This window comes from Balaenoptera acutorostrata, chromosome 1, assembly GCF_949987535.1.
Source record: "Balaenoptera acutorostrata chromosome 1, mBalAcu1.1, whole genome shotgun sequence".
Lineage (NCBI taxonomy): Eukaryota > Metazoa > Chordata > Mammalia > Artiodactyla > Balaenopteridae > Balaenoptera > Balaenoptera acutorostrata.
The window spans coordinates 86,509,627-86,534,520 of NC_080064.1; the positions used below are offsets into that span (position 1 = coordinate 86,509,627).

The window sequence follows — 24,894 nt, forward strand, 5'->3', positions numbered from 1 at the left end:
CTATTCAGTGACGCTAACTCCATGATCGGGCTAGAATCCCAGACTATGGGAATGTTATCTACTCACCTGCTAGAATAAAGCATGGGTTTGTCTCTGAGCCGACACTCTACAGAGAGGGTAACTCATCAGTTACTCAGGGCCTCTCAGCCTCAGAATCCTCCATGGTGAGATGGGGGTGATAATCACGGTACCTGCCTCGTAGGCCTTAGGAAAATTAAGTAATGAAATCATGTATGCATAGTGCTTAGGGCTCAATATGCCTCAGACATCATTATTTTTCTAGAAGAGTCTTCAAGACCAAGGAAGGGAAATGACTCGCCTAGGGCCCCACGGCTGATTCACAGCAGAAGCAGGATTTGGACCCAGACTTGTGGCCCTTGGTGTGCTGCCCAGTGAAGCCTGTTCTAAACCCCTGAGAGCAGGGGCTTCTCTCAAGCTCTAATCACCAAAACTGCATTGAAATTTCCCAGTGAGAGAAAGGCCCCTCGGTCCAAGTCTGATGAAGAACCTAGAGCCAGTCAGGCTTTCCCCTCTGATGACATGAACCCCACTCCGTGCGGTGTGCCTGGTGGGCAAAGGTGCCCCAACCACGAGCACGAATCACCCCAGCGCCAGCAGGGCCAGGGGTGGATGGCTCATCTCTCTTTATTTTTTAAAAAATGTTATTGTATTTTGGAAGAACACTTAGCATGAGCTCTACCCTCTTAGCACGGTTTTAAGGGCACAATGCAGTGCTGTTGGCTACAGACGCAGTGCTGTACTCAGGTTCTCTAGAGCTCGTTCATCTGCCTTTCGCCTGAAGCTTTTTGCCCGTTGATGATAACTCCTCATCTCCCCAACCCTTCAGCCCCTAGCCACCATCTTTCCGCTCTTCGAGTCTATGAATTAGACCATGTAAGATAGCTCATATGAGTGGGATCACGCAGGATTTGTCTTTCTGGGACTGGTTTATTCCGCTCAGCGCATGTCCTCAACGTTCATCCTGGTGGGAACGCAAAACGGTGTAGCCTCAATGGAAAAACAGTATGGAGGCTCCTTGGCAAATTAAAAACAGAACTACCTGTGACTAACCCAGTTTATAGAAGAAGTGACAACCGAAGAGGTGTCTTTCCAGAGTCCCCGCAGTGAAGAGGCAGAGCTGGACCCAGTTCTGAGCTGCAGAGCCCGTAACCTGCACTGTTTCTGATGACAAATCAGAGCAGTAACCCTTATGTTAGGTTCCTCTGTATGGAACACGCTTTTTGTCCCTGACTGCTTTAAAGTTTTTCTCTTTATCACTGGTTTAATTAAGTTGATTATGATGTATTAACTTGGTGTAATTTTATTCATGTTTCTTGTGCTTGGAGTTCATCAAGTTTCTTGTTTATTATTTTTATTTGTTTGTTTTTGTTTTGTTTGCATAGTGGGAGGCTTATAGTTTTAAGAAAAATTGGGAAAGTCTGGTCTATTATTTCTTCAAATTTCAGGAATTCCAGTACATATTAGGCCACTTGAAATTTTTCCCAGCTCACGAATGGTATGTTTACTTTCTTCTCTCTCTCTCTCAACCTCTGTGTGTGTGTGTGTGTGTGTATGTGTGTGTGTGTGTTTGTGTGTTTCACTTTGGATAGTTTTTATTGCTGTATCTTCAAATTTACTAATTATTTCTTCTTCAGTGCCAATATGCTGATAATAACTTGCAGTGTGTTTTCCATCCCTTTTGTTGTAGTTTTCATGCTTGGAATTTTGATTTAGGTCTTTTATCTATCATCCATGGCTTAACTTAGCCTTTTGAATGTATGGAATAACAGTTTTAATGTACTTGCCTGTTAATTTTAACATCATATCAGTTTAAACTGATTGATTTTTTTTATTATTTTGGGACTATTTTCCTATTTCTTTACATACTAGGTAATTTTTAATTGGTTGCCAGACATTGAACTTTATCTTGCTTGGTACTAGATATTTTGTATTCCTATAAATATTCTTGAGCTTTTTCCTGAGTTGCAATTAAATTACTTGGACATATTTTTATCCTTTCAGGTCTGGTCTTTAAGGTTTGTTGGGCATAACCAAATCAGTGCTTGGCCTATGGCTAATTGTGAATCATTTTGGATTTATTTTGATTTTTGTAAACTAGACAGATCTTTTTTTAAAAAAATAATAAAGTAATGCCACTAGATAATTGTCCTGGATTTTAGCAAAAAAGCGAGGCTGGGAAATATCTATGTCCTCTGGAATTCACGAACAATATTACAAAATCATTACTTAAGCTGTGGTGTAAAAAAGAGAAGAGCTTCCTGGAGGATATACTAGGCTTCCCTTTAGTACCTGATCCAGCAGTTTTCTAATCTATTTAAAATAAATCAGCATGGGAATATGTAGACATTTATAGAAACAGGGACTTTATAAGCTCAAATAATTCCAGATGGAGCAAGGAAGGAATGCCTCCAGTTGCAGAGACTCTTACGTTTCTGTTGGTGAATACCCTTTTTGGGATACGAGGAGAGAAGAGCTAAGGTGCTGTTTGTGCTTTGTAAGCTCTGTGATCAGAAAGCAAAAGTAATGAACTTACACTGATCATTGCTTCCTGACAATACATTTATTGTAGTTCCATTTGTTACAAATGTATCTGAACAGACTGAATGGGTAACACAAGCCCCTATTTCTAATTAGCTGAACTTAATTATACATACTTCAAAGAAAAGGAAGACCACTTCTGCTGAGTCAGCCTTTGTGGCACCTGTAAGAAGACTGTGCAAGAGTAATGGGGTGACGAATGTCCACTGAATAAGTAGGGAGCATCCTCCTGCTTGGAGGATACCTAGATCTGACTCAGTCCCTCGACTTCCCTATTTTCAAATACAGAACTTAAAATGAGGCCAGGTAACAACTCAAGCCAAGGTCCACATTGAGTCACTGGCATTGTTTTCTATAGACACCTACATCCCTACAAAGCAAAAAGAGCTGAGCTATAAAGTGTTCTTCACTGGAACTAATGACAAGATAATGATTGACTGATGACAGAACTTTCTTTGTCAAATGAAAAGATTTGTTTGTTCGTTTTTTTTTTCTTTTGACAGTCTGCAGTTGAGAAAGCTCAATCTAATTGGCCCATCTGAGTGGGCTGACAAGGGAGGATTGTAACATGTATGTTCTTAATTTCTCAGGTTCTTTATGGTCAAATAGAACACCTCTTCATGGTGTAATGGAAAGATTTCCAGTCCCAAAACATTTACATACTAACAGTTAATGCAATGTCTCTAAATGTCAGTTCCCTCATCTGTAAAATGGGGAAAATCTCTGTTTCACAGATACATAAAACCCTTAGCACATATAAACAGCTCCCAGTAAATAGTTCTGGTATAGGAGTTTTATAAATATTTAATGATATATGTCAAAATTCATGAGTGACATTGATGGTATATGTAGTAGAATCAATTGAGGAACTTTATAAAAAATATAAACACACACACATACACATATACATATCTATACACATACTTACATACACACACACAGATCTATGTTCACTGTATCCATGCCAGAATTCTAAAATGATTCAACTAGTATAGGGCCTAACCATAAATACCATTTTTGAAGCTCTCTAGGAGATTCTAATACGCAACCAGAATTGAGAAACGCTGGACACAGGTTCTTAATCTGAGGTCCTTAGAACCCTTGATAGAAAACAGAAAATTCATGAACTTGGATGGAAAAAAAAAAATTAGATCTTTATTTTCACTAGCCTTTCACTGAAATTTAGCACTTCCTCCATCATGAAGCAACAAACCAGTGTAACACTATCAATACCTATGACTTTGCACCAACAGAAACCAGAGAAAATCACATAGAGATGTAGAGTTGCTGCAGCTATCTCAGGGTATCAGCTGGAGTCACCATTATATCAAGACTGCAGTAGGTATTAGATCTGCCATTAGATTGTATTTTTAGTGCCTTACTAAAGAGTAACATATTTTGCTACATCATATTTTTTTAAAATATTTCAAGAATTTTATTTTAATATAATGGGAATCCTTTATTACCTTATGAATTTTGTTTTATGCATTGAAAAACAGTATTCTAAAAGAGGCTTTTAGGCTTCACCAGGGTGCTTATGGAGGCCATGGCACACACACAAGGTTAAGAACTCTGTATTTAGAGGCTGCTGGTCAGGAAAGCATCTTCAGAATGCTGACAGAGAGCAACTTCTTTGGAGTCATTTTGAACATAACGTGTGCAATGCCGATCTCTCAGTAATAAACTGAGAATGGGTTTCAGTAGAAATGAGGTGTCTTATAATAGAAGTATATTTACATACCAATTGTTCTTCCCTTATTAATTTCTCTAACAAAGCCATCATTCCCTTTTCTATCTTCACCAGCTGATTCACTGATGAATCCCTATCTTTTGCCTAACTCTCACTTTAGCTGCCACAAATGATAGAAAATGCCAGTCTTTGCTTGCTAATTCAGTGCATTCAGACAAAATGCAGCACGTATTTCTTGGTAAAAATTTTTTGCAAGCCTAAAGTATATGATGTCTAAGGTTTTTGCAGTGAGAATTAAAGGATTCACTTAAAATTGATTTCCGTAAGCCCTAATTACACAATACATTTCATAATAAGCATTGCAAAATCTCAGCTTAGGAAAGAAAAAAAAAAACAAAACTCTTAGTAATAAACTGTCACTACAATGATCAGTGTGCCAAGTTTAATTCACAGGTAAATAAAAGGAAACCTTGAAAGCCAAGCAGAAATCTGGTATAAGTGTAGGCTTTGGTATAATTCTGTGACAGTTAAGAAACAAGCCTTTACAATATATTTCAGGGGGTCTTAATGTCTTTATATTCAACATGTTCTTCCAGCTGTCTCCTTTAGTTCACGGTCAACTGGTGCCTACTTTCTCTGGAAAGAAAGATACTGGCTGCTGATGTTAGCTGAACTATATGCTCCCCGGCACAATTCCTTTTTCAGAAAAGTTAGCCCTTGCTTAGAAGCTGCCATAATAGGTTGAATTATCTGATCCCCGCCATTAAAGGTGGCAGCCACACACTCGAGAATGATGTGGGAAAACTCCAGTGAGAGTGATAATTAAACGTGGAAAAGGAAGGGTCACCTTCTTTCATTCAGCTCATTGGGTATGGCATCAGAGTAATTCCAAAACAGTGGGGGATATTCTGCTCTCAGCATGGCAATATCTAGGTGCACACATATTATTTCTATGGGTTCAAATGGGAATGCCATTTTAATTGTATTTAAAATGTTATCTTTGATATGGGGAGTAAAAATGTTAGAAATTAATTCTAAGAACACAGAAAAAGAATAATGAATATAATCTAAATGGTGAAAGAATTAGAAACAAGAAAAGCTGCATTGTTTTCTCAGAAGAAAAAGTGTTATAGGAGAAGAAAATTATTTCCAGGGAAATTGAAAAGAACATTTAAATGTGTTCAAGTCTTTCTGCTTGACTGTAGGATCACAAAGCAAGGGTTTTGTCTCAACTTTCTTGTCTACTTACTGTCATTTCTTGGAGGCCATTATTATTACATCTTATTCCTCCTCAAGAGAGGGTAGAAAGTATCAGGTGAGCTTAAGACAAGTTATTGGTAGGTGTTATTTTCCAGAGAAAGGGATTTTTTTCAGATGCATTGGCTCATCTAAATACTATTGAAAGAATATTTCATACTGTTCTTATTTTGCATTAATATAAGTAACACTGAGCCTGAAATGATATTGCAATATAAGCAGGTACACTAGTGAACACTATTACTAGACAGGAGCATGGATGCTAAAATCAAATTTCAAGTTCAAATTCTGGCTTCACCGTATAATAGCTGTGAACCTTGGGCATGCTACTTAACTCTGTGTGCCTCAGTTCCTCATCTGTGAAATGGGGAAAATAATACTACCTATCTTATAAAGTTGTTGAAAAATTAAATGAGTGTTAAAATATATAAAGCATTTATAACCATAACTAGCACAGAGTGAATACTATGTAAGTGCTCACACTTATTACCATTTATTATTATTTTATTGAATGTTCAGTACCTAGCATAGTATTACTTAACACTGTAGATTGTTTAAAAATATATTAATAATTATTTCTATGGTTGCCCACTTTTTGTCCTTGTCATTCTGAGAAAAACTTCCCAGAACATGTGGATTCTTTAAAACACAAATAGTCCAACAAAATTGTTACTAGAGTTGATTATATAATGTGCAAACAGATAATTGCAACATCAAGCTCAGAAAGTGAAAAATTCCTGACCAGAAGCTATAGATTTCAGATGGCCTTTATAGTTCCCTTCACATCTGAAGGGTTGAATTGAGGAAGATAAATTGTATCTTATGTGATTATATTTTGTTTCAAGATAAGAGAGAATTTTGAAACAATTAGAGCCTTCTAAAACAGAAAAAGAAACTTGATGAGCTAGGTGATAGTGTGATAGCTAAAGTTCCTTAGTAAAATTTCCTGATTTATCAGTTTGTGGGCAAACATCCACAAATTTCATTAGATTTTAAAATATTTATTATTAGAATACTTGAAGTGTTCTCATTTGTCTTTGAAATCTTTTCTACAATGCAAACATACATCACCCCAAACTTCAACCTCAATTCACCACCAGCTCACTGAGAGAGAGAAATGTGTGTGTGTGCATGTGTGTGTACGGTGAAGGGGGCTGGGGGGAGGAGGAGGAGAATGAATGAATGACATTAAAGACAACACTAACCAATTATTGAAGAGAAAATACTATCTGTGGACTAAGAAACTATAGGCAATATATAAAAATCCACAAAAAATGAAATATCATACATAAGCCTGATATTACTGTAATGTTTGTGTATAGTACTTTAGAAGAAAAAAAAAACGTTTTATAAAAGATAGCTGACTCATTCAGAATAAAGGTGTTAAAATTATTTGGTGAATTATTTCCCACTGAAAAAATCTAAACTATACAAGAAATTCTGCTTCTGCCTCAGCTTTATACTTAAAATGATTTACAGTCTGCAATTTCTTCCTAAGGTCATCACCTTCATAAATACTAGCCACATACAGTGAAAACCAACTCAATAAAATGAGTATTGCATTTCTCTTCCTCCTGCTTATGTAGATACTTCTTCCATCTACATGGCACCCATTTATAACAAAGCCTCACATTGTGCACATTTTTATGAGTTCTTGAGCATTTCTTTCTTTTTTATCTTTCTATGCATCAGCAAAGCAACTGGCAGATTCTTTAATAAAATATATTATACACATTAATATTTATAAGCCTATGAATTGGATGTTTAAATAAACATTCACCAACTTATGCCAATTCTTTTGTTTTAGACGTTAAATCACACTTACATTGTCTGGAAAGTCAGCTTTTAGTTCAGTGACACTTTGACACCAATATGCAGCCGTTTTTTCACTGATGAGCTCAATATTCAGGAACGAGCTTTGTCCAGGGCCATACATGGGGCCAGAGGTGGTCCCCCGGATGATTCTGGGTGAAACATTTGTTACTATGTCCTGTTGAAAGAATAAAGATATTGGGTCTCCTTTCTACAAAGGAAAAACTGTTATCTTCATTCTATGCTCATTTCCATATGACAGTATTCTACTAAGTCCTGCCTCACATTTTTAATATATTTTAAATTACAGTTGAAAAAAAACTACTATCAAATGAAAAAGTAAAATAAAATATTTGTTAGCTTTATTTAAATTACTTCCTATAATTGTAAGGTTAGCACAGTGGAAAAATATGTAAATTCATTTACACTGGTTTTGGGCATACACACTTTAATTTGTCTGCCATTAAATAATAAATAAAAACGCGATAAGTAAAATGTAAGAAAATCATTTCAGTCTATTTAATCTAAGCACCTCCAATGAAATTTTAACTCAAATAAGAGTTAATGTTTGTAAAGAAAAAAAATTTTTTTTCTAAAAAGTAATTTCAATATAAATCAGCTAAGGAGTACATATTAGCAAGACTGGCTCATCAAACTTTAACACACATTCTAACAAACTAACTAGGTTGACTTACCTATATGATTCTAACTATAAATTCACATTCAATGAGAACTAATTTTTCCCAAGACTGAAATGAGGATATCAATAACTTCCTGATAACTATAAACAGTAAACAGTCAAATTAACTTGCTTGTTAAGTGTAATTAACAATCCATACTGCTTCTAAAGCTGTATTAACAAAGAAGAGTAACATTCTTACATTGCTAAAAACTAAACAGAAACAAAGACAGAAAAATGTTTCTTTAGCCAGCTTCCAATTAAAATTAATTTTGAGTAAAGGTCATTTAGTTAAGGAGCTATCAGAACTATTCCTTTAAGTACCCCTCCTCACCATCTTGTCACTTTTAGTGAGATAACATGAACCCCCATTAGTATATAGCAATTAAGGTCAATTTACATATTTTAATTAAGAACCACCCCATATAAAACAATTAGCGTAATAGGCATACTAACTGGATTTCATAACATTTGGACGTTTTTCCAACTAGATAGACAGGAAACCTTAATTAGCATTAATTAGTGCTGATCTGCATATGTTTGATAAGGCATACCCTTGCCACAAAAGATTATTTATTCCTGAATCTGCCAAATGCTACAGTTGCAGAGGATAAAAGGACTTTTCTTCACATTGCATGTTAATTTCTGGCAATTTACATTCACTTTTACATACGAATTAGTATATTATAAAATAAATGTTATAAATGTTACAATAAGCCACCTTAAATATGTACATTTTTACTTATAGGAATCCTGCCAGTTAATGTTTTACTAATTAAGCCATTCTACTTTTATTGTAATCGTAGGAATACCACCAGCCTTACTTTGATTTGCTATTGTGAAACCATGTTACGCGATCTTAATGGGTAAAATGACAAGTAGAGTCACTCCAGGAAGCTCAAGCCTAGTGGGTCCAGTTTCTACCTTGGCAAATGCTTAAATGCGTACCTGCAGGTGGCTTCTGTGCAGCTCACCCAGGTAGGTACTCTCATGCTGTCATGGTCTGAGAAAACAATTCTAGAAATGTTTCATTCAAATTAGGCTGATTTTCTCTTATGTTTCAATTTTCAGGAGCCATACATTTAAGCCTTGAGTTCCTCCTTTCCTCTGCTATCCCCTCCACTCTAAATTTTCTTCACCTAGATAAGTCCAATCTAGGTCACAGTCTGTGCTCTGCACAGGAGAATTGGATCAAGGAGGTGAAGAGAGTCCATATTCAGTTTACCAAGTCATGTGCCCTGGCAATGGGTAGTTCCACAAATGAAAGGGCACCTGTTTTAAATGACCATTTTGTAATTTATTGACCTGTGTTGAGGAGGAAGAAAACTTTCCTCTACCCTTCTAGGTTCTTCAGGCTGGTCTAAGAACTAAATTGACATGAGATAGATTAACAGGAGAAATGGAATTTAACTTCATATGTACAGGAATCCTACATACATGAGAGGGTCAGAGTCCCCACATACATGAGAGGTTCAGAGACAGAAAGGTTAAATGAAGTATAAATGCCATCCTGAGCTAAGGAAAGAGATAGGGATCTGGGGCTTCCAAGAACAGAAGGGTCATTATAGGACAATAAGAAGAAGAGTAGATGTTTGGTAACTAGATGTTTGCCCTGTTGAATAGATGGAGACACCTAGGTAAATAACTCTTTTCAGGGAAAAATCCCAAATTTAAATTCTTCTAGGTACTTAAATGAGGGGCAGTAGTTTCTCTTGACTGCCTTTATCTTGACTGCCTTTATCTCAAAGTAACCTTCATGCCAAAGTGACACATTTTGGGGATGCTAATTCTGAACCCCTACATTGGAAGTGGCACTTTCTGCTTATTCAACAAAACTGACTCGTGTGTTAGACTCCCTGCTCCTGCCCATTCTTCAGGTCTTAGCTTAGACTTCAGTCTATTTAGGAATCTTTTCTGATCTCTCCAGCACCATTAAGTCTTAATCTGCTCTGACTCACACCATCATAACAATAACAATGGTACCAAGAGTACCATTCCCCATTTGGTACTCTTTACATTCTGTATTGTGATTGTCTATATTCTTGTCAGTACTTTTCAGTAGAGTGTAAACTTTTGAAGAGAAGGAACTATATCTCGTTTACTATTACATGTCCAGCTTCTAGCCTGGCCTTTAGTAAGTGCTCATATAATGTATTTTTCTTTGTTTTTTTTTTTTTTTCAATTGAAGTACAGTTGATTTACAATGTTGTGTTAGTTTTGGGTGTAGAGCTAAGTGATTCAGATATACAAATATACATATATATACATATACATATATATACATATATATACACATATACATGTATATATATATACACACATATATATGTATATATACTTTTCCAGATTCTTTTCCATTATAGGTTATTGCAAGATACTGAATATATTTCCCTGGGCTATACAGTAGGTCCTTGTTGTTTCAAATAATGTATTATGAAGGAACCTAAACTAGAACCCTAGGCACTAGAATAGGTCTTGTCCTGAGGCAGGAACTATAAGGTATTCGTTGTTGGCCTCATTCTGTTGCTGAACAAACAAATGGGTTTGGGCTTATAGTCAAATTTTAGGAACTCATTCTTTGCTTAAATCCTTTCCTACTGGACCATTTACTTGCTTCCCCTGATCCCTCAGGGACCCCTTCTTTGAATACAGTCCCCCACCCCACACTATGGCTAGATCCCGATACCAGCATGCAGTGATGCAGATTGCCCATCACTCCACTTCTCCCCATCCTAGACTACTGTAGATCTTTGATGACAAAAAGCATATTTGAACTTGATCACCCTGTAGCTTCTAAGACCTTTCTGACTGTTGACCCTAAGTTGCTGGATTTATCTGATCTCTAGGATCCAAATAGAATGGCCCCATTCAGATATAAACCAACTCTTATGCTTTTCCAGTTCAAGTGGATAAGAATTCCTAACCTGGTCCATGGCCACCTAGGGGACTTCTTGGGTTAAGAGATTTCTTAGGTTAAAGTCCTGATAAGATGATCTCTTCCTATCAGGACCTTAACCAACTATAGTTGCCTCTTATATCTGTGCCCTAGGCTGTGCCCATATCTTCATAGAATGTGTAGATATTTTTTTAATATCATAAAATAAAAAAGACATGAGTGGAAGAATCACAGCTATACTGTATAAGGAAAATCTCAATAGTCCAGGGATTTTAAGCCATATGCTATTTTACAGTATTCCTCCTAATAACAATTCGGCCAAGAACTCACAACAGCCAAAAGGGTCAATAAGATGACAACATTTAATTGGAGGACAGTCAAGCAAATGCTTCTTTCTTCAAATGTTCTTCCTCAGTGATACCTTAAAACCTCAAATTCTTCCATTAGAGATTTTGTGTACTGTGAGTTGAATTTACTGTTAATGTTGGGATTGTTTTATTTTCCTCTTCTATAATCCAATGTTAAACTGTAAATATACTGTGGGAGGATTATCAATGATTTCTTTAACCAAGATCCAACAGGAAGTACAAGGCAAATCAAAGGGAAATTTTATCTATTGTATGACAGGGATTGTTTACTCATTTATGTTGATTTATGACAGGTAGTGCCTCTCTTTACAGGTCAGTTTTCTCTCTCCTTAACTCAAGCAAAGAAAAAGATCCTTAATAACGGCCCAGATTACAGCCACTAATTGTGTAGAACTTGTCAACTGTCCATGAGTCAATTGTTACCATCACAGCAATTAAAAAATTCAGCATATTCCAAATTCAACTAAAGTGCCAAAATTCCAATATGGTCATCCAGTGATAAATCAATAATATAAATTTTATTCTAGGTTTTGTTTCCCAAATTCAGTCATATTTACCACTACTTTGTCAAAAACCTTCTCCACTGACTTGAGACTTAGACTTTTTAAATTAAGTGAAAGATGAATGAAAACTTGGATACAACAAATTATCCTTGGTTATCTGATTAAAGTTAGAGCTTCAATAATTGGGCAATAACTTACTAAAGCATTTGACCTGGGAATACTAGAATCTGAGTATGATTTTACAAGATGATATTTTGCTTTAATATTTAATAGCAAAATCATATAAGCATTGCTTAAGGGAGTTAATATAACAAAATAAACATATTCAAGAATAGTTAGAACAGATAAGAGTTTATTCTCTATAACAAAGAAGATGAATTACCATAGTTCTAGTGTTCAGTACATTAGCAATATTCAGACTTTTTAAAAAATTGATGTTTATTTATAAGAAATCATTAGGTGATATCACTGCTTCATGTGATTTTGTAATTACCATTATAAAATGGAGTGCTAGTGACCTCTTAACATTTGAAGTGATGATAGTGATTTTTCAGCACTAGTAAAGAGATTGAAATGGTAAATAGGCTGATTATATTTGTTTAAGTTCATTTACTTGACCTCTCTTATCCTAAAAAAAAAAACACACACAAAAAAACCATGCTGTTTCCATGGTTACTTCTGGAGTAAGATAGTCACAATGGGCTCAATGAATAGGAAAAGGAAACTTTGCAGAGATGACTTGGTAAAAAACTAGGAAAAGAATTGGGGTCTAAAAATGGTAGCTGAAAATAAAAAATAAAATTTGCACAGTGAACCACAGCTACTATACTACAGCAGATGAATTTTAAAAATATGTTGTTGAGTGAAAAGAGCAAGATGTAAAAAAATATAGAATATGATACCTAAAACATACTTCTGTGATGAAATTAAAAATAAGTAAGAGAATAATTTATGACAATTACTTTTGTTACTTTTTGGAGTAGGTAGATGCTGGGGGAGAAATTGGAGATGGAGGAGCAACAAAGGCTTTCTAAAAGTATTAGTGATATGCAATTTCAAAGAAGCTTTATTCCTGAACTGTAGAAACACATGGTAGAATGAGAAATCTGTTTAATGAGCTTTGTGCTAGCATAGTGAATATTGTTATAAGCTATTGCTAAAGGTTTGTTGGTTTACCTGAAAACCTGCAACTTAAATCTTAGGGATATTTGTTCCTTTTTAATTTCCAAGATTCTGCTGTGAATTGGTTGTTTTTTATCCAAAAAAATCTTTTAATTATTTGGTTTTAATAACTAGAATTTCAAAAATGTAATGCACTGCAGGAAAAATCATCCTCTAAAAGATATCATCTTCTATATAAGTGGGATTTAAGTATTCATTATTCCATAAAAGAGTAGACTCACTTTACAGATAAATCTAACAAATATCCTGTTACATAATATGATTCCATCATTATAAATCTGGCATACTGTTACCCTGGTAATAGCAAAAAGTAAAATAAAATTCAACAGTGGCCCAGTTTCTAGTGCAACTCCACTGTTATGAAAGAACCCTCTAACATTTTATTTTCTTCATGAACTAAGTATATTAATATTTGATTACTCCCTAAAATAAACTTTATAATGGTCAGAATAATTTCCACTTGGTTGTTTTGGAGGGGTGACATGGGTAGGATGAGAATTTGTTCTTAATACGTAAATTTTCCATCTTAGTATCTTATACAATGATAGCACTCAAAAACCTAAATTAGTGACAAAATTTACCCATTTGTCATCAGGAACTTTAAATCTGTCTATCCACATGGAAAACACTGTAAATAAGATTAACGATGTTATCCTACAAATACAAAATAATTTATCAGAGAAACAGTGGTGTTGAAAATGCAGAAACAATAATAATTTCGATTTGTATAGCACAGATCTTTCACATAGATCATCTATTTGATCTTCACAACTCTGTCATCATGCAGTTAATGCTACAACCAGGTCTTAGAGAAATTAAAGTGACTTGTCCACTGTTGCACAGCTCTAATGAGCATTAGAGATGAGACTAGAATCTAGATGTATTTATGTGATATGAGTAATAAAATTATTAGTGATTTAACATTTGATGTATATGATAATAATTAGGACTAATTTTAGTTGCAAGAAAAATAAATCAACTTGAACAACTTAAATTTTAAAAGTGGGATGTGGCATATGAGCTTTAAGGAAAAGAAATATATTACATAATGCCAGAATGTTAGGAATGTTCCTCTGTCTCTTTTCTCTGCTTCTATTTGCATATCTCTTCATTCTTTTCTCTTTCTACAGAGGGCTTCCTCTGTCTCAGTTCTTATGATAGAACACAGGTCTGTGACAGGTCCCAAGTTACAAGATGTATAGTCTCTCCCCAAAACTTGTAATCTCTCAGGCCCACCAACCCCTGTGGCGGAGACTCTGACACGCTTAACTTGGGTTTGATAGTCACCGTTTGTCTAATTAACTGTATCTAGCAGGGTAGAATTAATCAGGATTCACACAGATGCTCATGTAAACAAAGATGTAGTAACTGAGAGCTGAACAAGCAGTCTTATTAAACAAGTCTTCTACCCAGGACTAGTCTATGCAGGTTCACCTTAGAAAGAAGAAATTACGATATGGGCATTCATAAAGTGTCATTAACTTGGAAAATGGCTGCAAAAAGACAAAATCATTATCATTTAGTGAAATTAAACTTTCCATAGTCTTGAACCAACCTTGATAATCCATTTCTTTTTCCTGTGGCCCCAAACTTTGCAAGATCAAAGTCCTAAGAACCCTTTGAAACCTTCTCATGTTTTAGAACACATTGGGAATTCTGCTGGTGTGCTGACGACTGTCAACACAAATGGCCTGGGGTGCACTTAATCTCAATCTTGGGCTGGACAGAACTGACTGATGGCTACCCTCTGTAAGGAAGGTAAGAGAGTGGAAGGAGCAAGAGGAAAAACAAACAAACAACAGCACATTGTGCAGCAGAATAATTAGGGAAACAATTTAGAACCTGTTTAGGCTTAAAAAGGAAATGATGAACAGAAACTAAATATACTGAATGTCTATGTCAAGGAAGGAATTTTACTCACATGCTCTTAGTGCACACCTGGGGCCAAATGTCTTCCTCCTCTTGGATAGTGTCAGACATCTAGAAGATTGGGTTTCTCACACTGCACAAATATGGAGACTTAATTTTTGAATTTTATTCATGTCTGACTGGTAAAATTCTGGGTCACAGATTTGTAGCCTTTTGTCTTTCCTCTTGCCCCTTTTCAAGGAGTTTATAACTTTGCAAACAGGACACTAAAAAGTAATTTGATTTGCTCTTTGACTTTTTCATCTATCAAAATGGCTTCACTATATCACAGAGAGGCTGTAGGATATTACATGACATAATAGAGCACATGGCTGACATGTGGTATTTGATAAATAAATATTTATTCATTCATCAATTCACCAACTTTAGAGACAAAGTAGAAGTTGTGAAAGTTCAGGCAACTGTGCATGGGCTGAAGCTGGGCACTCAACAGGAAATTAGGATGGGAAGATTGCAGAGTTAGGTCAAATCAGAGAGTCTTGAATGACTGTTTTAAAGAGTTCAAACTTCTTTCTGCAGGCTTTGAGAATCCATTGTGTTCTGTCTCTTATTCAAGTTATTAATACCAATAGCTCACAGCAGCTGTGCATTCACAGAGATAAGTCTTACAAGAAACAGATGAAGAGCTTTTTCAGTGCTGATATCAGATGGATTAGAACGTGATTAATCAGCAGACAGACTGATTAAATTATTGGGTTCACTGTTCAGATAAGAGGTTTTGGATATACTCTGCCAAACTGTAATTAACTTAGAAATTTCTGCTGGCCTGCTCATAAGATGATCATGTGATATGCTTTGAAGAAATCTTTTAGGGCCCAAAACAGCAGCTGTGAAGGTATAAGCATGAGTCACTTCTAATAATTATTAAACATCTTCAAGTATTAGGGCAGGATTTTCATTGAAAATGATAAATATTAAAAAAAAAACTTTACTTTTTATAAAACTTGTATAAATGCTGTGGTCTTACTTGAGAAGCCACTGTAAATGAAATGGCTATTATTTAAGGAAGGGGACATCTAAAAGAATCAGACAGGAGTTCTCCATTTTTGCATTATGATTAATAAGATATTGAGAGAAAGCCCTCACAATATAGTGCATTTAAAAATACCTGACAGGATATGAAAAAGCAAAAGCAAAAGATGCACAACTGTACCTGTGTCAAAATAAGGAAATTTTTCAGCGATCAGAAATGACAACCAAGCAGAGATCCACAAGGCAAACCTTTTGTAGGGTGATATTTGCCCTCAAGGTTTCTGCCAGTCCCAGGTGGCCTACAGCCTGAGTTCTAATGGCTTAGAAACATCTGAGAGAGCCACATAGTCACGGTACAAGCATGGTGGTCATGTGACAAGAAGCCTCCAAATAACGGTGGCACCAACAAAAAGTTATGCTCTCATTTTCTGAGCTAAAGAATAACTGTAGAGTAATGATGGGGTATGTGTCCATTTGAGCCTAAATATTGGATGAGAAAGAAAATATCTCTCCTAAGAATACAAACTTGTGTGGGCCCCAAAACCACAAGTTGAAAATTTGGTTTAAAAGTGGCTTCCCTGGTGGCGCAGTGGTTGGGAGTCTGCCTGCCAATGCAGGGGACATGGGTTCGAGCCCTGGTCTGGGAAGATCCCACATGCCGTGGAGCAACTAAGCCCGTGAGCCACAACTACTGAGCCTGCGCATCTGGAGTCTGTGCTCCACAACGGGAGAGGCCGTGACAGTGAGAGGCTCGCGCACCGTGATGAAGAGTGGCCCCTGATCGCCGCAACTGGAGAAAGCCCTTGCACAGAAACGAAGACCCAACACAGCCAAAAATAAATAAATAAATAAATTTATTAAAAAAAAAAAAAAAAGGCTCTTGGCCATAGTGTCTTCAGATAATTAGTAGAAGCAGTATCAAAATCTCTCTGGAGGAAATTTTACCCCAGGGATGTGAGTTCACAACAGATTTCTACTAATCAAATGAGGGGAAAAAAGGCATCATAAATTAAAGTCAGTAGGAAGAAAAAGCTATAAAATCAAATCTACAAAACAAAGCAAAACAAAAATCCCCCACAGATACTGAGATTTTCAAATATGGAATGTAAAAGTTTAGTATGTTTGAAAAATAAAAGAGAGGCTTGAATGTATAATCAAAGAATAAGAAATTCAAAACTTACCATAAAAATTTAAAATATAAAAAAAAGAATTTCTAGAAATAAAAAAGTAATAATTGGGAAAAAAAAAGAACCTTAATAGTTTGGGGTAAATAAGAGATTAGACATAGATGAAGAGAAGTAGTCAATTTGATGATATATCTGGGAAAATTACCTGAAAGGTAGCACAGACAAATGAGATGGAGGTAAAGAGACATGAAACACAGATTGAGAATTAAAGGAGAAATCTAACTGGAGTTCACAAGAAGATAATGGGGACAATCAGAAGAGAAAGTATTTCAATATATATTGTCAGAGATTTAATAGAATTAATGAAAGATGTCAGTCTTCAGATCCAGGAACACCAAAAAAACTCCAGGAAAACACATTAGATCAATGGAAAAGAATAGAGAGCCCAGAAATAAACCCACACCTACATGGTGAATTAATCTACAACAAAGAAGGCAAGAATATACAATGGGGAAAAGACAGTCCCTTCAATAAATGATGTTGGGAAAACTGGACAACTACATGCAAAATAGTGACACTAGACTTACTATCTTATACTATATAAAAAACAGACTCAAAATGGATTAAAGACTTAAATAAGATCTGAAACTATTAAACTTCTAGAAGAAAACATATGCAGTAAGCTCTTTGACACTGGTCTTAGCAATATTTTTCTGGATCTGTCTCCTCAGGGAAGGGCAACAAAAGTAAAAATAAACAGATGGGACTACATCAAACTAAAAAGTTTTGCACAGATGAAAGAAACCATCAAGAAAACAAAAAGCAGCCTACCGAATGGGAGAAGATATTTGCAAATGACCTGTCCAATAAGGGATTAATATCCAAAATACATAAAGAACTCATACAATTCAATTACAAAAAACTTGATTAAAAAATGGGCAGAGGACCTGAATAGACACTTTCCAAAGAAGGTGTACGGATGGCCAACAGACACATGAAAAGATGCTCAACATCACTAATCATCAGAGAAATGCAAATCAAATGACAATGGCATATCACCCCATACCTGTCAGAATGGCTATTATCAAAAAGACAATAATAACAAGCATTGTTGAAGATGTGAAGAAAAGGAACGCTCATGCACTGTTGGTGGGAATGTAGATTGGTACAACCACAATGGAAAACTATATAAGTTCCTCATAAAATTAAAAATAGAACTATCATATGACCCAGCAATTTCTGGATATTTAACCAAAGAAAATGAAAACACTAATTCAAAAAGATATATGTACCCCAATGTTCACTGCAGCTTTATTTACAATAGCAAAGTTATGGAAGCAACCTAAGTATCCACTGATGGAGGAACAGATAAAGAAGACATGACGTGTATATACAATGAAATATTACTCAGCCATAAAGAAGAATGAATTTGCCATTTGCAGCAAGATGGATGCACCTAGAGGGCACTATACTAAGTGAAATATCATACAGAGAAGGAGAAATACTGCATGATTTCACTTACTTGTCAAATCTAAAAAACAACAAACAACACAAAAGAAACAGACTCACAGATACAGAGAACAGACTGGTGGTTGCCAGAGGCAAGGGGTATAGGGAGATGGGCAAAATAGGGGAAGGGGATTAAGAGGTACAAACTTACAGTCATAAAATAGACAAGACACAGATATGTAATGTACAGCATAGGGGATATAGTCAATAACATAACTTTGTATGGTGACATATGGTAACTAGATTTATCATGATGATCATTCCATAATGTATAAAAATATTGAATCAGTACATGGTACACCTGAAACTAATATAATATTGTAAGTCAATTTTACTTCATAAATAAATAAATAAAATTAGTACCTTGTAGTAAATAAAGCACTAAAAGCAAAGAGAAGACTTAAAAAGGAACCAAAGTTAAAAAGACTACCTACAAGGAAAAGCAGATTGATAGTGCACTCCTTGACAGTGCCAGTGGAAGTCAGAAGAGAGTAATCTATTTTCTATAAAGAAGAAATGTTGACTGAGAATAACTGTATACCTTCAAAATTATAACTCAAGAGTGAGGATAGGGACTTCCCTGGTGGCACAGTGGTTGAGAATCTGCCTGCCAATGCAGGGGACATGGTTCGATCCCTGTCCGGGAAGATCCCACATGCCGCGGAGCAACTAAGCCCGTGCGCCACAACTACTGAGCCTGCGCTCTAGAGCCCATGAGCCACAACTACTGAGCCCGCGCACCACAACTGCTGAACACCATGTGCCCTAGAGCCCATGTACCACAACTACTGAGCTCATGTGCCACAACTACTGAAGCCCACGCCCTGTAGGGCCCACGTGCCACAACTACTGTGCCCGCATGCTGCAACTACTGAAGCCTGCGTGCCTAGAGCCCGTGATCTGCAACAAGAGAAGCCACCGCAATGAGAAGTCCAAATTAAAAATAAATAAATAAATAAATAAATAAATAGATAGATAAATAAAACATTAAAAAAAAGAATTAGGATAAAATAAAGACATTTTCAAATAAAAGGAATGATGAGCAAATAGTATATGGCAGTGACAATGAATGAACTAATGCTAATTCAACTAAAATAAATGCGAAAACCAGAAGATTAAACAATAAGTGAAAAGCATAAGAATATAAACTGTGTGATCATACTTATATAAAGTATGAAAACAGGCAAAACTAAATATACTATTTAGGGATTCATATGTGGCAAAACATAAACAAAAGCAAGAAAGTGATTATCCCAAAATCTAAGTTATTACCTCTAGAGGAAAGAGAAAGGAATGCAACTGAGGAGGGGTGCATAGAGTCAAAGGTACAGAAATGTCTTATATTCTACATCTTAATTTGTGAAATGAGAAATAATAAACTCATTTTATTATTACTTAAACTATATATCTAAATTACACATACTTTTTTGGTATGCATGCTATGTTTCATGGTTTTAAAAAAAGTAAAATAAAAAAAAACCAAAAAAAAATATCAAGCAGGAAAAAGAAAAAATGATAGGATGCAGACCTGATGGTGGAAGTATTCTAGAGTAAGTCATCTAAAACTCTAAGATTGGTGTGTTCTTCCTCAACCTTAACACCTCTGTTGATATACAGCCCTGTATGATATTTTAGAGAATACTGGTTCTAGTGTCCCTCTAAGAAAATAATGAGGTTGTATGACATGATCCCTACCATCACTTTCAGCCACCACTGATTAGGATAGCAAAAAGTCATTTATCCATAAAACTATAAAACATTCAACATGCAAATCTTTCAGACTAGAAATGTTACTATCTGAACATTTTCCATCCATGACACAAATTTATGATTTTGGGATAATCTCAAACTCATTATTAAAACCACTTTAGGTAACACACACACATGCTGTGGCTATCTTAGGGAATCCTCCCCACCAATATTCTACTGACTAAAATAAGAAGATGCAATATGAGGGAGAAAAAAGAAGTTTATTCCTGCCAAGAATCTGTGAAACCAATCAGCTAACAAAAAATCATTCATCTGAGCAAACATACAGTCAAAGTCCCCTAAATGTAAGTTAAGCAGCATGAGATTTAATAATTGAAATAATAAAGTTTAAAGTCTATTTTTTCATAATTATTACACCCCAACTCAATAACATTCTTTCATATATTAGGCCGTAAAGATGCTTGCATTATAATTACAAAACACCATTTAAAAAAATGTATTATGTCCTACAGCACTTAGCCTTGACAAACAATTACTGGATATCACATTCAATTGAATACAAAAAGCAATCTTTATCACAGGTTAAAATTAGCCTTGGAACAATAAATGCTTTCACAGCTATTATAAACTCCAAACTGCTTTGTACCAGTCTCTTCTGAGGAAATGCAAACAAGTAAACTGAAGGACATTTGAAAAACTTCCTGTCTGTGTCCTCTAGTTTTTTCAAGTTGTTTTTTTTTTTTTTTAAGTTTCATAAGGAATAATCATTCATGTTACACTTAAAAGGTGGTCGATACGGCTTCATAGGGAAAGGCTTTACAAATTAGAATAAAATAAAACAAGAACAAATAACCAAGCAAACAAAGAAACTGAGAATTCTGAACTTCAGAATGTGTTATTCATAGTAGCACTCTATTTTAACTATCAGGACCACTTTTTAGGCATTATTGTAAAAAAGAAAATTGAATGGCAAAGTCTTTGCTTTGATGGATTTCAGGACGTGCTACCCCAAAATATGGCACGTTGGCATATTTAACACCGTAAGCTGAAGAAATTGTTTAAAATGGCAGAAGCAGAAAGGTCACGCTGACCTCATTCCTCTCACTCTTTTCTCCTGAAACACGTTATACAACTTTCATGTGAAAAGTACCCTTCTTGTACCTGGAGGAGGGAGACATTCTGATACCAGCGATGGGGAATTGGGGGCCAAGAAATCTGTACAAACAAACCTTGTTAAACTCACCCTTAACTTCCTAGTTATTTCTTCAGCACTTACTACCCCCTAGTCCAAACTGCTTTGTCTTGTCCATTCTTCACAAATTTATTGTTTCTTTGTCTAAAAGGTATTAAAGCTTCCAGCTCTGGTCACTTCTTTGGGTCTTCATTGTCTTGTGAAGTATTCTGTGTACATGTAAAAACTCAACAAAATGTGTATGCTTTTCGTCTCTTAATCTGTCTTTGTCAGTTTAACTTTCAGAACCCAGCCAGGGACCCTACGAGGGTCCAGGAAAACTTTTTCTTTCCCTAGAAATGGATTTGTCAGTTGGTTCAAACCCAGTATTCTGAGATAATATACTTTCTTGTCCCCTCATCCTTCAGAAAACAGCATGAACTGTAGAATTTCACCATTTAAATTACTTAATGAATTACTTTAATCATAATAGTTATTAATTCTGAAAATGGTATAATCAAAATCATAACAGCAAAGTGGTGGGCAGATGCAAATGCTGGATATAACCACAAAATATTCTTACAGGTTGACCTAAAAATAAACTGATTCCTGGTAGAGATGTTACAATCAAAATCTTCCATCACTTTGACTAAAATACTAATTTGAGAGTCTACCACTAGCTTGCTGAAGTAGCCTTAGAGATCATTAGATGGTTAGAGGGAACAATCCAGTGCTCAGTTTTCCTTTGGGCTGTAATCATGTTCTGACTTTAAGTATATACAAAATTAATTAATTAAATAACTATAATAATAACAATGAATATATTTTAAGTAGCAATTAATTCAGTCACTTAAATGCTTGTCCAAGTGCCAAGACCGGTAAAAGCCCCTCCAAACGATACCTCATATTTGTATAGTGCTCTACAATATCTTCTGTGCTTTCACATATACAATAAAATTTAATGCTCTTAAATGTCCTATGAAATGAAACATTTCCCAAGGGTGCTTGCTGGGATATTTGGGTATGGATGGGAAGTTCTTTGACCATACCACCTTGGGAAAACATCAAAGTTATAGCTCCTCTTGGTGATTCACAATTCACCCTAAGCATATGAAAGGCCATAAGATATCCAGTACTAAACCTATCTGCCAACCTTTCCATAATCCATTATCTCACAAACCCACAGGACTCTGAAACTTTTTCTCACATATTGCCAATTAATATCCTGCATACTTTAATATTTTACAGAAAACAGATTATGATATACATATATGGCAGTGGTCTTTAAAAGTTTTTATCTTGTACACATCAATAAGCACAAACATTTGACCAGTCATCTCCAAATAAATAATTTGCAAAAATAAAATACTTTCCTACTTTCTTACTATATCCCAATGCTTCAGGGATGTTTGAACTCACAGTGAACAGGAGGGCACTGAAAAATATCTCTGTGGAGTACAGAAAGAAGAAAAACCTGTCCAGAGAGAAAGCTTAAAATCTTACAAAGGACAGGAAGATTGTCCAGAGCAGAGGTCGGTAAACTTCTATTGTAAAGAGCCAGGTAATAAATATTTTAGGCTTTGCGGGCAATGTGATCTCTGTCACAACTACTCAATTCTGCCATTGTCACATGAAAGCAGTCATAGACAAAATGTAATGACAAAGCAACCTGTGTTCCGATGAAAATATATTTATGGACACTGAATTTCATTTCTTACTGCTACTTACATACATTTCATATAATTTTCACTACTTACAATATTATTCTTCCTTTGATTTGTTTCCCCCCCAAACATTTAAAAATGTAAAAATCATTCTCAGTTCATGGGCTGTATAAAAACAGGCAGAAGGCCAGATTTGGCCAGTGGGCCATAGTTTCCAGACCCCTTGTCCTAAGTGTAAAGGGTCAGATTAAAGAGAAGAGCAAAGGATGGGGATGAGGGAAAGCACCATTTTGATTTTCCTACAAAGCTTTACAGGGTGAAACACAAATAATTAGATAAAGATGATTCTGTTTCTTAAGGTTTAGTAGGCTTAAGACATTTAAGCTGCTTGACAGTAAGCAGCAATACGAAATACAGCTGGTCAATATATAACTGATTCCAAAATATAAATGTGTAGAGGAATACTTTCCAAAATATTTTTTAAAATGATGGCCACTTTGACAAGTTTTCAGGAAACTCCAAGATTAGTCACAGCTGGCTCCATGGTCCTTATGGCCCTCTGTGGAGAGTCAGCACCAATGTTTACTAGTTGGACTTGTCCTTGCAAAAATGATACAAAGGAACGGCCTTTTAATATATCAACCTCATTAGGAACAAAATGCACTGCTAACATCTGTAATGTTTCATAGCACTACATATAATTATTTTCAAATTTAGGTGAGGGTTACACAAACATCATAGATCTCCAGAAGCCTTTTATCTGATATATGTAAACATAATAAAACCTCATGGTTCTGATTACCAAAGGCTAAAGAATGAGTAATTTATACACTGCAGGCCTACAGATGTACAACTTGTGTGATAAAATAGCCCTAAGGGGAAGCTCCAATTGCAAAGACAAAGGACACAAATAAAATGCCATTATTTCCTCACAAACTTTTTTGGTTGTGGTTGATTTTTTTAAAAATAGTGTTATTATTTCTGATTTTCTGGTAGCAAAAATAAAACAGTAGTTACAGGCAACACAGTTTAATACTAGTTATAAACAAGAGAATGTTGAATTTCATTCATTAGCATATTGATAAGTTTCTGTTTCTATAACAAAATTAAGTTCTATTAACAGTTCACAACTTAGACTGTAGATACTAACCACAGCACCATATAACGATCTTATAATTGGATTGCAATGTCTTGGATCAATTTTGTAATGGGAGTAATTTCAAAATAATCTTATTTCTTTTTTGAAATGGTTACAAATCTAATATATAGAGAAATGTGGAAGATCCCAAGTACCTGAACCACAGCAAGTAAGGTATCTGATTGTTCCCTTAGATAAGATGAAGGATATGAGCTAGGAAAAAAAAAAAAAAACTTAAATAATTGCTTATTCACATGGAAAAGGATTTCTAATATTGAACAAAAGGGCTCCACTTTCAGTCAAGTCATGATCATCATTTTTATAAATAACTGATGGTAGCCATATAAAGACCTGAATACAGATATAGAGAGATCATATTTATTAAATGTGCTGATGGTATTGAGGGGAATTAGAAGAAATTACTCCAATGGACTAAGAGACCAGATTAAGAGACACAGGTCAATACTGATTACCATAAACCTACTGCACCCATTCCCCTGGCATTTCAGAGGCTTTTTTTTTTTTTTTTAAATACGAAGAAGCAGTATGGTGCATTGGTTAAAAAGAATAAAGTCAAACTACCTAGTTCACATCCTAATTCTTTCATCCTACTAGCTGTGGTACCTAGACAAGTTACAACCTCTTTCTACTTCACTTTCCTCATTGGTAACATGAAGACAGTTAGAGATAACATTTCAAAAAGTTATCTTGGATAAGGTAAAACAAGG

The 24,894-nt window shown here is 35.4% G+C and overlaps 1 protein-coding gene across 2 annotated transcripts in view; it reads right to left on the reverse strand.

The window, feature by feature from the left end:
• DPYD (dihydropyrimidine dehydrogenase) overlaps positions 1-24,894 on the reverse strand; it is an 808,008-nt gene that overhangs the window by 320,901 nt on the left and 462,213 nt on the right. For both annotated transcript variants that reach the window (XM_007169549.2, XM_057551077.1), the window contains exon 14: positions 7,332-7,496. In XM_007169549.2, coding sequence (XP_007169611.1) covers positions 7,332-7,496 — 165 coding nt within the window. The remainder of the gene's footprint in view (positions 1-7,331; positions 7,497-24,894) is intronic.